We start from the raw sequence: 13,072 nt of genomic DNA, 5'->3' as shown, positions 1-13,072 counted from the left end.
AATAAATACTGAGGGAACTCAGGGGCTGGTGCCGGTGTGGGTCCTCTGTAAGCACAGCACCGGTCCCCTAGGCCCCGCTTTTCTTTCTCTATACTTTGTCTCTGTGTATTATTCTTTTTCTCAAGTCTCTCGTTCCACCTAACGAGAAGCACCCACAGGTGTGGAGGGGCAGGCCACCCCTTCAAGACTCCATCTCAGAAAAAAAAAAAAAAAAAAGCAGCAGCAGCCAATTAAAAAAAAAAAAAAAAAGCAGCAGCAGACGTGAAAGCGTGGCAAAGTCAGGCAACAAAGGGGGTCACAGGAGCCAGGCTGCAGAAACTACAGCCACACGGACCCTAAAGCTCAAGGGAGCCAAACCTCTTCCCTATTCCCACCGCACCCCACCCCACCTCCATCCCAAGGTTCCTGAGCCAGTCCTGGGTGAGAGGAATCATGAAAGTGGTTAAGGGTTAAGGTCTTGGGCCCTGGAGCTAGATGGCCTAGATCCAAATCCAGACTCAGTTACCTGCTGGCACAGTTGCCTGGGTTTGTTATTTCACCCTCTGCTCAGTTACCCTCTCTGTAAAATGGGGTTAACAACAGCACCTAGCTCATAAGGTTGTTACAGGGTTCATTGAGCTAATCTAGGTGAGGTGATTAGAATAGTACCTGGCACAGAGTAAGTCTTTAAAAGTGCTGTTTTGTTAGTCTTTAACTTGTTATAAAATAACCTCTCCATGACTGATTTACTTATATCTACAATAAGTAAATTGACACCTACTTAGGTGAGCCCAAGAGAATCTCTTCCCTGCAGACAAAAGTGCTTGCCCAGACTTGAGGGGAAATAGTTTGCCCGGGTTAGGTACAGGCAGAGGGTGACTGGGTGAGGATTTTAATCCAGACTTTCAGCCCTTATGGACTCCAAAATCCCTGATATTTTTTTTTTTAGACGGAGTTTTGGTCTTGTTGCCAAGACTGGAGTGCAGTGGCATGATCTCAGTTCACTGCAACCTCTCCCTCCGGGGTTCAAGTGATTCTCTTGCCTCAGCCTCCTGAGTAGCTGGGATTACAGGCATGCACCACCATGCCTGGCTAATTTTTTGTATTTTTAGTAGAGATGGGGTTTCACCATGTTGGCCAGGCTGGTCTCAAACTCCTGACCTCACGTGATCCATCCGCCTTGGCCTCCCAAAGTGCTGGGATTACAGGCGTAAGCCACTGCGCCTGGCTTTTTTTTTTTTTTTTTTTTTTTGAGACAGGGTCTTACGTGTCACCCAGGCTGGAGTGCAGCAGTGTGATCTTGGCTCACTGTAATCTCCACCTCCCGGGCTCAAGCAGTCCCCCGATCCCAGCCTTCCAAGTAACTGGGACTATAGGTGCTTGCCCCCACACCCAGCTGATTTTATTTATTTTATTTTATTTTATTTTATTTTGTTTTATTTTTTTTTTGAGACGGAGTCTGGCTCTGTCGCCCAGGCTGGAGTGCGGTGGCCGGATCTCAGCTCACTGCAAGCTCCGCCTCCCAGGTTCACGCCATTCTCCTGCCTCCGCCTCCCAAGTAGCTGGGACTACAGGCGCCCGCCTCGTCGCCCGGCTAGTTTTTTGTATTCTTTAGTAGAGACGGGGTTTCACCGTATTAGCCAGGATGGTCTCGATCTCCTGACCTTGTGATCCGCCCGTCTCGGCCTCCCAAAGTGCTGGGATTACAGGCTTGAGCCACCGCGCCCGGCCTTTATTTTATTTTTTTAGAGACGGAGTCTTGCTCTGTTGCCCAGCCTGGAGTGCAGTGGCGCGATCTCAGCTCACTACAACCTCAGCCTCCCGGATTCTAGCAATTCTCCTGCCTCAGGCTCCCGAGTAGCTGGGATTACAGGTGCACACCACCAAGCCTGGCCAGTTTTTTGTATTTTAGTAGAGACGGGGTTTCACTGTGTTGCCCAGGCTGGTCTCAAACTCCTGAGCTCAGGCAATCCACCAGCCTCAGCCTCCCAAAGTGCTAGGATTACAGCACTTTAAGCATTTACAGCACTTTCAGCCACCGTGCCTGGCCTGATTTTAGTATTTTTAGTAGGGATGGGGTTTCGCCATGTTGCCTAGGCTGGTCTTGAACTCTTGACTCAAGCAATCCAGCCACCTTGGCTTCCCAAAGTGTTGGGATTATAGGCATAAACCCGGCCAAAATCCCTGATTTTTATCCCATGGACCCATGGAATGTTACTTGCCCTGTAATTTTTTTTTTTTTTTTTTTTTTTTTTTTTTTTTTTTTTTTTTTTTTTTTGGGAGACAGGGTCTTCCTGTGTTCCCCAGGCTAGAGTGCAGTGTTGAGATCACAGCTCGCAGCAGCTTCTACCTCTTAGGCTCAAGTGATCCTCCCACCTCAGCCTCCCTGAGTAGCTGGGACCATAGGTGCATGCCACCAAGCCCAGTTATTTATTTATTTTTTTTCCTGTAAAGACAAGGTCTTGCTATGTTGCCTAGGCTGGTCTCAAACTCCTGAGCTCAATCCTCCCACCTCAGCTTCCCAAAGTGCTGGGATTACAGGCGTAAACCACTGCACCTGGCCCCTGCCTTATATTTTTAAGGGGTCTACTTTCACTCCTGATTTTCAGCTCGTTTGCTGAATGAGTGACTGATTTGGTTCATCTCTGCTGAGATTCTGCCCTTCCATGCAAGGAAGCAGCCTGGCCCCAGGTTGGGGGGAAATGTCCTTTACAAACTGCCCAGGGGCTTCAAAGTTGGGACTCATTCTTGGATTTTTTTTGGGTTTTCTTTGAGATGAAGTTTTGCTCTTGTTGCCCAGGCTGGAGTGCAATGGCCTGATCTCGACTCACTGCAACCTCCACCTCCTGGGTTCGAGCGATTCTCCTGTCTCAGCCTCCTGAGTAGCTGGGATTATAGGGGCCCACCACTACACCAGGCTAATTTTTTGTATGTTTAGTAGAGATAAGGTTTCTCCATGTTAGCCAGGCTGGTCCGGAACTCCTGACCTCAGGTGATCCACCCGCCTCGGCCTCCCAAAGTGCTGGGAATATAGGCATTAGCCACTACACCCAGCCTTTCTTGGATGTTAAAACCAAGGTTTGTCCTAAAGATTGCACAGCTTTCCTGAGCCAGGGCTGGGGATTGTTGGGGCAGCAAAGCACCTCTAAATTCTTCTCTACTTTGCAAGTGTTGACAGCACTCTTTTATATCCTTTTCTCTAAATCAGAAACAGAGCAGAAACTAGAGCCATCTCATCCTGCCTCTTCCTATCATAGAAGGCAGATGGAGGGAGGCCTAGAGAAGGAGAAGCTTATGCCCCTAGTTCCACAGCAAGTCAGAGGCAGGCAAGACCCCTTTTCCCTGAAGCCCCTGCAGCCTCTCTGCCCCTCTGGTGCTGGAATAGGATGCAGCATCTGTGTGATGTTTGCTCTGTGCCAAGCACTGGGCTAGGAACAAGGCCTGTGCTTTTCAAAGTGTGGTCCCCTGACTAGCAGCACCAAAATCACCTGGGAACTTGTTAGAAATGCAAATTTTCAGGTCCACCCCAGACCTCCTGAATCAGAAACATGAAGGGGGCCGGGCACGGTGACTCATGCCTGTAGTCCCAGCACTTTGGGAGGCCAGAGGTGGGCGGATCACAAGGTCAGGAGATGGAGACCATCCTGGCTAACATGGTGAAACCCTGTCTCTATTAAAAATACAAAAAATTAGCCTTGTGTGGTGGCGGGTGCCTGTAGTCCCATCTACTCGGAAGGCTGAGGCAGGAGAATGGCCTGAACCCGGGAGATGGAGCTTGCAGTGAGCCAAGATTGCGCCACTGCACTCCAGCCTGGGCAACGACAAAGCGAGACTCTGTCTCAAAAAAAAAAAAAAAAAAGAAAGAAACATGAAGGGAGTGGAGACAGCATTTGTTTTCACAATCTTTCCCCAGGTTCAAATGTGGCATGCTCAAGTTTGAGAACCACTGCTCTAAGCCATAGTAGGCTCACTCCCGGTGTAACTGAGTAGCTAAAATTGTAGAACCCGGAGCCAGAGGGAATTAGGTGCAATCTGCCTCCATCACTAACTCTGTGACTCAGGTAAGCTATTATCTTTGAGCTTTAGTTTTGTCAGCGATAAAATGGCCACAATAATAGTGCCCATAAGGTTGTTGTGAGGACTACATGAGACAGCACAAAGCCTGGGGTGTAGTAAGCACTGTCGGGGTAGCCATTATTAGCTAGCTGAGTGTTTATTTATTTTTTATTTTTTTGAGACAGTCTTACTCTGTTGTCCAGGCTGGAGTGCAGTGGCACGATCTCGGCTCACCGCAATCTCGGCTCCCCACAACCTCTGCCTCCCGGGTTCAAGCAATTTTCCTGCCTCAGCCTCCCAAAGTGCTGGGATTACAGGCGTGAGCCACCATGCCTAGCAGATTTTTTTTAAGTCTAAAGCTTTTATTCTTGTTTTATTTATTTATTTATTTATTTATTTATAGATGGAATCTCACTCTGTCGCCCAGGCTAGAGTGCAGTGGCATGATCTCGGCTCACTGCAACCTCTGCCTCCCAAGTTCAAGCTATTCTTCTGCCTCAGCCTCCCAAGTAGCTGGGTTTACAGACATGTGCCATCACACCCGACTCATTTTTATATTTTTGCTAGAGACGGGGTTTCACCATGTTGGACAGGCTGGTCTTAAACTCAGCCTCAAGTGATCTGTCTGCCTCAGCCTCCCAGAGTGCTGGGATTGCAGGCATGAGCCACCGCACCTGGCCTGAATTTTGAGGTTTTTATCTGCTTGGGTCATGGGTGCAGGGTCCAGTTACTCCAAGGGGGCTGATCTATCTGCCATGCCTTGTGGGGTCTGGTGGGAGCTGGAGGGCCACAGGGGTCCTGCCTTGTAAAGTCACTTTTTTTTCCTCCATGAGATCCACAATCTTGGGAGTCCTGAGGATGTTCCTCCAAATGGGCAGACTATGCCCAGCCACCAGAGCTGGAGAGCAGGATTCTCTCTTTCCACTTCTAAAGGGACAGCACTGAAACAAACATGGCCTCTGGAGTCACGTGAGACTGGACTTGAAACCTAGCCTTGGACAAGTTCTTATTCTAATTGTTTCCCAAACTGAAGTTACAGATACCACCAACTACCTTGCAGAGTTGTTGGTAAGAGTGAATGGCAGCCTAGCACTAGCAGGGCCTAGATGAGAGTTCGTTCCCTTCCTAACTTGAATATCACCTTTTCCTTAAAGCCTTCCCAGTACAATGTGTGCTCCCTCCTCACTCCTTTATACAGCATCCTGTGGAGACCAATCACATTGTCTAGTGCTGCTGCTTTTCCCTGATGGTTTGTAAATTCAAGTTCAGAGATTCTTTCTAAACTCTGACACACACCAAGGGCTGGGTGTGCTGACACTGACACAGTCCCAGTCCATTGCTTACTGGCTACATAATCTTTCGTAATTTGACCCATCTCTGCCTCAGTTCCCTCATCTGAAAAGTAGAGAATTGGATTTTCCACTTTATAGGATTGTTGGGAGGTTGAAATGGGCCAATACAGGTGGTGCACTTAAAAATGGGGCTGACATACAGCAGAAGTATTTGGTATGACATCATCCCATGATGTAATAAGTCCCCTTCTCTACATCATTTCTTCACCAAATGCTGCCTCACCTGGGGGAGCAAACAAGGAACCCCTAAAAGCCAATCCACTGATCTCGGCATCCTATTTATTCTCCTTTTAGAAGACTTGGCCAGGCACGGTGGCTCACACCTGTGATCCCAGCACTTTGGGAGGCTGAGGCAGGAGGATTGCTTCAACTTAGGAGTTCGAGATCAGCCTGGGTAACATGCCAAAACCCTGTGTCTACAAAGATTAAAAACTAGCCAAGTGTGGTGGCACATGCTTATAATCCCAGATACTGGGGACGCTGAGGTGGGAGGACGGCTTGAGCCCAGGAGATAGAGGCTGCAGTGAGCTGTGACAGCTCCACTGCACTCCAGCCTGGGCCTTGTGTGAAAAAAAAAAAAAAAAAGAAAAAAAAATAATAAATCTTGAGGCTGGGCACGGTGGCTCAAGCCTGTAATCCCAGCACTTTGGGAGGCCGAGACAGGTGGATCACGAGGTACCGGAGATCGAGACCATCCTGGCTAACCCGGTGAAACCCCATCTCTACTAAAAAATACAAAAAACTAGCCGGGCGACGTGGCGGGCACCTCTAGTCCCAGCTACTTGGGAGGCTAGGCAGGAGAACGGCGTAAACCTGGGAGTCGGAGCTTATAGTGAGCTGAGATCCGGCCACTACACTCCAGCCTGGGTGACAGAGCAAGACTCCATCTCAAAAAAAAAAAAAAAGAAATCTTGAGTAAAACTTGGTAGTCTCCCTTCTAATTATCTATCACTGCTATCATCTAAATTTTCAGGAACCTCCCAGGCCACTTCTAACCGCTAGATGGCCAAGCTACAGGGTGATTATTTCCTTAGGCAAGCAAACATCCCAGCCCTCTAATACGGTATTTCCTGGGGCTGGAATATCAACAGGAAGTTATGTGAGGAAGAGCTCTGCCAAAACACTCATTCCAAGGAAGAGACCGGTAAAGTGACAAATTTGCCCAATCCTGTACAACATCCTGCATCCTCCACATCTGGCCCGTTGCAGATCTCATCCATAGGCAGGTCGCTCGCTGCTGACCCTATTCTTCTCTGGGCTCCTAGAACGTATAAATATGACCCTATGTAAGAAAACCAGTCTGGCCGGGCGCGGTGGCTCAAGCCTGTAATCCCAGCACTTTGGGAGGCCGAGATGGGTGGATCACGAGGTCAGGAGATCGAGACCATCCTGGCTAACATGGTGAAACCCTGTCTCTACTAAAAAATACAGAAAACTAGCCGGGGGAGGTGGCGGCGCCTGTAGTCCCAGCTACTAAGGAGGCTGAGGCAGGAGAATGGCGTAAACTCGGGAGGCGGAGCTTGCAGTGAGCTGAGATCCGGCCACTGTACTCCAGCCTGGGTGACAGAGCAAGACTCCGTCTCCAAAAAAAAAAAAAAAAAAAGAAAACCAGTCTGGGCGCGGTTTGCTCACGCCTGTAATCCCAGCACTTTGGGAGGCCAAGGCGGGCGGATCACGAGGTCAGGAGCTCCAGACCAGCCTGGCCAACATGGTGAAACCCTGACTGTACTAAAAATACAAAAATTAGCCGGGCGCGATGGCGGGTGCCTATAATCCTAGCTACTCGGGAGGCTGAGGCAGGAAAATTGCTTGAACCCGGAAGGCGAAAGTTGCAGTGAGCCGAGATCGCGCAACTGCACTCCAGCTTGGGTGACAGAGCAAGACTCCATCTCTAGAGAAAAAAAAGGAAAACCAGACAGATTAAAAAGTTGCACTTACAAAGCAGTTGGGGCATTTATTGGCATTTAAACAAGGGTGGAGATCCTGAACACTAGTCTCGCTCAGTTTATAAAAACTTGAGGCCAAACTCTCCATCATCTGTACACAGCTTAACCACGGCCAGGAGCAAGAATTGGAATTAAACGAATTGAACCAGTCCAAAGACTAGATAAAGGGAAACAGGGCGTAGGGATTTGCAGTTTTTCCTTTTACATTACAACGTTTCCAACACAAGAAGCCAACAATACCCCTGTGCAGCACCAACTTACTTCCCACTGCTTCCCAAGGCACAGTCAATAATCAGTAGTCCAAGTTCTAAGAACATTTCCTGGAAAACAAGGACGCACCTCCCGTGGCTCTATGCAAGGCCTGCCACCGATGAATCAAGTTCTTAAGAACCTACGACCATCTGACACCCTTGGGGATAGCACCCTCATAGAATCTCCAGAATCAGGCCTCAGTTTTCCCATCTGTAAAAGACAGCCATGGAAAGTGGGAGATCCGCTAGGCTTCCAGATCGAAGTCATCGCGCTCCTCATTGTACTCCAGCACGTGCCGCTTGATCTTGGACGAGTCCACCCAAGTGACAAAGTCCTCCATGCTGCGCGTGACAAGGAAGGCGGGGTCGGTAACCACATCAGGGCCCACGCGTACGTGCCCTTGCTCCACAAAGGCCACGGCAGCCTGAAGGTGCTGCGCCATGCGCAGCTTGAGGAGCACGGTGGGAAGGCGGCGGCGGCAGAAGGACGAGGCCGTGACGAAGTCGCAGAGTTCCAGCGAACCTCGCGTGGGCACCAGGCCAAGAGCATACAGCTTGTCCAGCAGCGCGGCCGAAGCGCGCACGCGGAACTGGTCGCGTTCGGGCAGGTCGCGCAGGCGCCGCGCCAGGTCACGGACGGCACGGCTCAGCTGGTTGTAGCGCGTGTAGTCCTCCCGCCGCTGCAGCCGGTAACGCCGCAGCACGCGCAGCTCGTGCAAGTTGTGGTCGGTGACCTCCCAGTTCAGGAAGTCCACCTGCTTCAGCAGCTTCTGCTCGTGGAACTTAAGCTTCCGCACCATGATGGCGGCAGCCGCAGCGGCAGGACCCGAAACTGATAGTGTGTCTCGGTCCCCGCGCGATTTCCGCCGCGGCGCACCAAGACCTTGACGGTCTGGGACCCTGGGCCAATGAAAGAAAGGCTTAAAGTCACGCCCTCATTTTCCATTGGCCAGGGTGGGACCACGCCCCTGCACTGGGATCTCGCGTTTCTTTTTTTCGCGTTTGCAGAGGGAGGGGGTAGAAGCACTGCGTAGGGGGGGCGGGTCCCTAGGCGGCCACGCGCGGTGTTTAGTAGCCAAGACTGTATCCCTTTCTGCGGCAATCATTTCCTCCTAGACTTCTGTCCTTTGGGGACTTTCAGAGTCTCCCCTGCAAGAGCTGAAGAGGCCATTTCTGGGGAAGAAGGGTGACTGCAGCTTGTTGATTAGGTTTACTGTGCTAACTTCCACTGGGCTCTTGCCATCCCGTGGGGGAGCTTGCCGGAGCCGGCTGTCCTGGGACTGACCTGGTAGTCCCCGCCGCAGGTGCTTCACCTGGCAGGCAGAGCGATCTCTCATTGTCAGGTTGGGCTGGATAGCACCGAACCCATGAAATACCGATTGCCTGGCCGCTTCCTAGGCGCACATAATCAGGATCTATAAGGGAGCCGCCTGGAAATCTGTATTATTAACTAAAGTGTCAGATGATTCATAAAACCCAGCAAGTTTGAGAAACTTGGACTATAAGTACAAGTCCAAACCCTTTAGTCTGTGCTCAAATGAATTATCCTGACATGAATTTCTGGCCACCAAGTATTGCGTTAACAAATGTAATGCTGTTTCGGCTAGTTGCAGCTGTAAGTTACATCCGGTGTAGCGCTGCAGACCTAACCCCTTTTTGCCCAGGCATTTGACGCCATCTAACTTCCCACTGATCATTTTTGTTTTGTATGCTTTTCATTGTCTTTTACAATACAATATTTCGGGGTGGGGCGCGGTGGCACACGCCTGTAACCCCAGCACTTTGGGAGGCTGAGGTGGGAGGATCATTTGAGGCCAGGAGTACAAGACCAACCTAGGCAAAAAAAAAAAAAAAAAAAAGAAAAGAAAAAAGCGAGATCCCGCCTCTGTAAAAATTCTTAAAGAATTAGCCAGGCATGGTGGTGTCCACCTGTAGTCCTGACTACCTGGGAGGCTGAGGCGGGAGGATCACTTGAGCCCAGGACTTGGACGCTGCAGCGAGCTACAATGGTGCCACTGCACCCCAGCTTGCACAACAGAGCCAGACCCTGTCTCAAAAAAAAAAATATATATATATATATATGTATATATATAAATTCGATATCTGGAAAATAATAAACATAATATGTAAATTATAAATTTATAAAATAATAAACATAATATGTAAATTATAATAAATACTCATGAATTTAGCCAGTTTAAGAAAACATCACTAGGCTAGGCATGGGGCTCATGCTTGTAATCCCAACACTGGGAGGCAAAGGTGGGAGGATCACTGGAACCCAGGAGTTCAAGACCAGCCTGGGCAACATAGTAATACTCAGTCCCTATGGACAAAAAAAAAAAAAAATTAGCAAGGCATGGTGGCAGCACCCATAGTCCCAGCTACTGGTGGGGGTTTCGGGGTAAGAAGGGGGAGGATCCCTTGAGGCCAGAGGTTCAAGGATGCAGTGAGCCATGATCATACCACTGCACTCCAGCTTGGGCAACAGAACAAGATCCTGTCTCTAAAACAAACGGAAAACTAATACAGATCATTTGCCTTTTTAAATCTAATTTTTTTTTTTTTTTTTGAGACGGAGTCTTGCTCTGTCGCCCAGGCTGGAGTGCAGTGGCATGATCTTGGCTCACTGCAACCTCCGCCTCCTGGGTTCAAGCTGTTTTGCCTCAGCCTCCTGAGTAGCTGCGACTACAGGCACCTGCCACCACGCCTGGCTAATTTTTTGTATTTTTAGTAGAGATGGGGTTTCACTGTGTTAGCCAGGATGGTCTCCATCTCCTGACCTTGTGATCCACCCACCTCGGCCTCCCAAAGTGCTGGGATTACAGGCATGAGACACTGCACCTGGCCCCAGAGTAGGTCTTACTGAGAAGGTGATATTTTATAGGGGTTAAGCCATGTGTAGATATCTAGGGGGAGAACATTTCAGGAAGAGGAAACAGTGGAAATGCCTTAAGGCAGGAATGTGCCTGGCATGTCAGAAGAATAAGAAAGCTATTTTGGCTGGAGCAGAGTGGGCAAGGAGGATAGGAAGAGATTAAAGAGCTTGTAGTCCCTTGAAAAGACTTTGGCTTTTATGTTGAGAGGCAGATACTTCAGGGTTTTGAGCAAAGGATTGACACTTATGTTTTTTGTTTGTTTTTGTTTTTGAGATAGGGTCTCACCCTGTTGCCCAGGTTGGAGTGCAGTGGTACAACCAGGGCTCACTGCAGCCTCAACCTTCCAGCCTCAAGCGATCCTCTTGAGTAGCTGGGACTACAGGCACATGCCACCATGCCCGACTAATTTTTATTTTCTATTTTATTATTATTATTATTTGAGACAGAGTCTTGCCCAGGCTGGAGTGTAATGGCGTGATGTCGGCTCACTGCAACCTCCGCCTCCCAGGTTCAAGCGATTCTCCCTGCCTCAGTCTCTCAAGTAGCTGGGATTACAGGCGCCTACCACCATGCCTGGCTAATTTTTGTATTTTTGGTAGAGACGGGGTTTCGCCATGTTGGCCAGGCTGGTCTCGAACTCCTGACCTCAGGTGATCTGCCCACCTCGGCCTCCCAAAGTGCTGGGATTATAGATGTGAGCCACTGTACCCGGCCGCTAGTTTTTAAATTTTTTGTAGAGATAGGGTCTCACTATGTTGTCATGGCTGGTCTTGAACTCCTGGGCTCAAGCGATCCTGCTACCTCAGCCTCCCAAAGTGCTGGGATTACAAGCATAAGCCACCACACCTGGTTCAGAAATTCAGTTTTGGACATTTTGGGTTGATGGCATTCATTAGACTTCTGAGGGGAGATGTCAAGGAGAAATAGATATATGAGTTAGGAGTTTTTTAAAAAAGGGCTGGAGATTTTAAAAATTGGACATTACTAGAATGAGTGGTATTTGAAGTCATTCGGCTGGATGAGATCATCAAAGGAATGCCTATGGATACAAAAGACAAGAGGACAACTCTACTGTGGTTACTCTAATGTTAAGAATTATTGGAGCCGGGCGCGGTGGCTCAAGCCTGTAATCCCAGCACTTTGGGAGGCCGAGACGGGCGGATCACAAGGTCAGGAGATCGAGACCATCCTGGCTAATACGGTGAAACCCCGTCTCTACTAAAGAATACAAAAAACTAGCCGGGCGACGAGGCGGGCGCCTGTAGTCCCAGCTACTCGGGAGGCTGAGGCAGGAGAATAGCATGAATCCGGGAGGCAGAGCTTGCAGTGAGCCGAGATCACACCACTGTACTCCAGCCTGGGCGACAGAGCAAGACTCTGTCTCAAAAAAGAAAAAAAAAAAAAAAAAGAATTATTGGAGAGAAGAGGATGAACCAGTGAGGCAGAAGGAATATCAGGAGACTATGTTCTCTCCAATGCAAATGAAGAAAGTGTATCCAGGAGGAAGGAGTGATCAACCAGGTCAAATGCTACCAAAAGGTTAAATAAGAGAAGGACTGAGAATAATACCATTAGGGTCCAGCAACACCAAGGATATTGATGACCTTGACAAGAATAGTTCAGTGGAGTGTGGGAGTAAAAGACTGGCTAGAGGGATTTAAGGAGAGAACAGGAGAAAAGAAATTGGACACGCTTAGGAGAGAGAGTTATTTCAAGGAATTTTGCTGCAAAGGTGAGCAGAGGAATGGGGCAATAGCTGGTGGGGAAAGTGGAGTAAAAAAAAAATTTGAGATGGAGTCTTGCTCTGTTGCTAGGCTGCAGTGCAGTGGCGGGTGCAATCTCGGCTCACTGCAACCTTGGCCTCCTGGGTTCAAGTGATTCTCCTGCCTCAGCCTCCTGAGTAGCTGGGACTACAGGCACATGCCACCACGCCCGGCTAATTTTTGTATTTTTAGTAGAGACGGGGTTTCACCATGTTGCCCAGGATGGTCTCAAACTCCTGAGCTCAAGCAATCCACCTGCCTTGGCCTCCCAAAGTGCTGGGATTACAGGTGTGAGCCACTGCACCCGGCCCTGATGCTATTGTTAAACTCAGTTTAGAGAAAGGCTATGTGGACAGAAGATAGATCACAGGGAAGAGGGGTCCTAAAAGCATGTGGGGAAAACGTATATTCAGTCTTAGAGATGCTAGGAGGAACTGTGTCTTTAGAATCAAGGCTGCCCCATGACAGGAAACAAGGTTTTAAGGTTACTTGACGAAGAGACTCGTCATACCTTTTCCCCTCTTGGAGGTTCCGGACTCACTGAGCTAACTTTCTGGTAACTGGGCTTCCCAAGGGTTAGCCCAAACTGCCTTGATCTATTGATGCAGAAATTCAGTTCTGCTTGACAGTTTTATTTCGCTGTGCAAATTAATACCTAACCTTCTGGGGTTTGTACATAGGCCTTTATTCTGGTCAAATGCCAGACCTGCAAAGCTAGTCGGATGCACTCACTGAACCAGTGAAACTGGGTTTTGGGGCCAGAGGTCTGGGAACCGTGTCCCTCAAAACAGCCAAAGGTATCCATCTTTAGCAGAACTACCTTGTACCAGTTAATCTGCAATAAGT

At 49.1% G+C, this 13,072-nt stretch overlaps 1 protein-coding gene across 1 annotated transcript; it reads right to left on the bottom strand.

Annotated features, from left to right (window-relative positions):
* Positions 1–7,307: 7,307 nt before the first annotated feature.
* Positions 7,308–8,533, bottom strand: IMP3 (IMP U3 small nucleolar ribonucleoprotein 3). The gene has a single exon (XM_010381895.2). It carries the CDS (start codon positions 8,382–8,384, stop codon positions 7,830–7,832), a length of 555 nt encoding a protein of 184 aa, XP_010380197.1. The 5' UTR covers positions 8,385–8,533; the 3' UTR covers positions 7,308–7,829.
* Positions 8,534–13,072: the final 4,539 nt, after the last annotated feature.

This window comes from Rhinopithecus roxellana, chromosome 5 (assembly GCF_007565055.1).
Source record: "Rhinopithecus roxellana isolate Shanxi Qingling chromosome 5, ASM756505v1, whole genome shotgun sequence".
Lineage (NCBI taxonomy): Eukaryota > Metazoa > Chordata > Mammalia > Primates > Cercopithecidae > Rhinopithecus > Rhinopithecus roxellana.
This window is presented reverse-complemented; position numbering and strand designations above follow the sequence as displayed.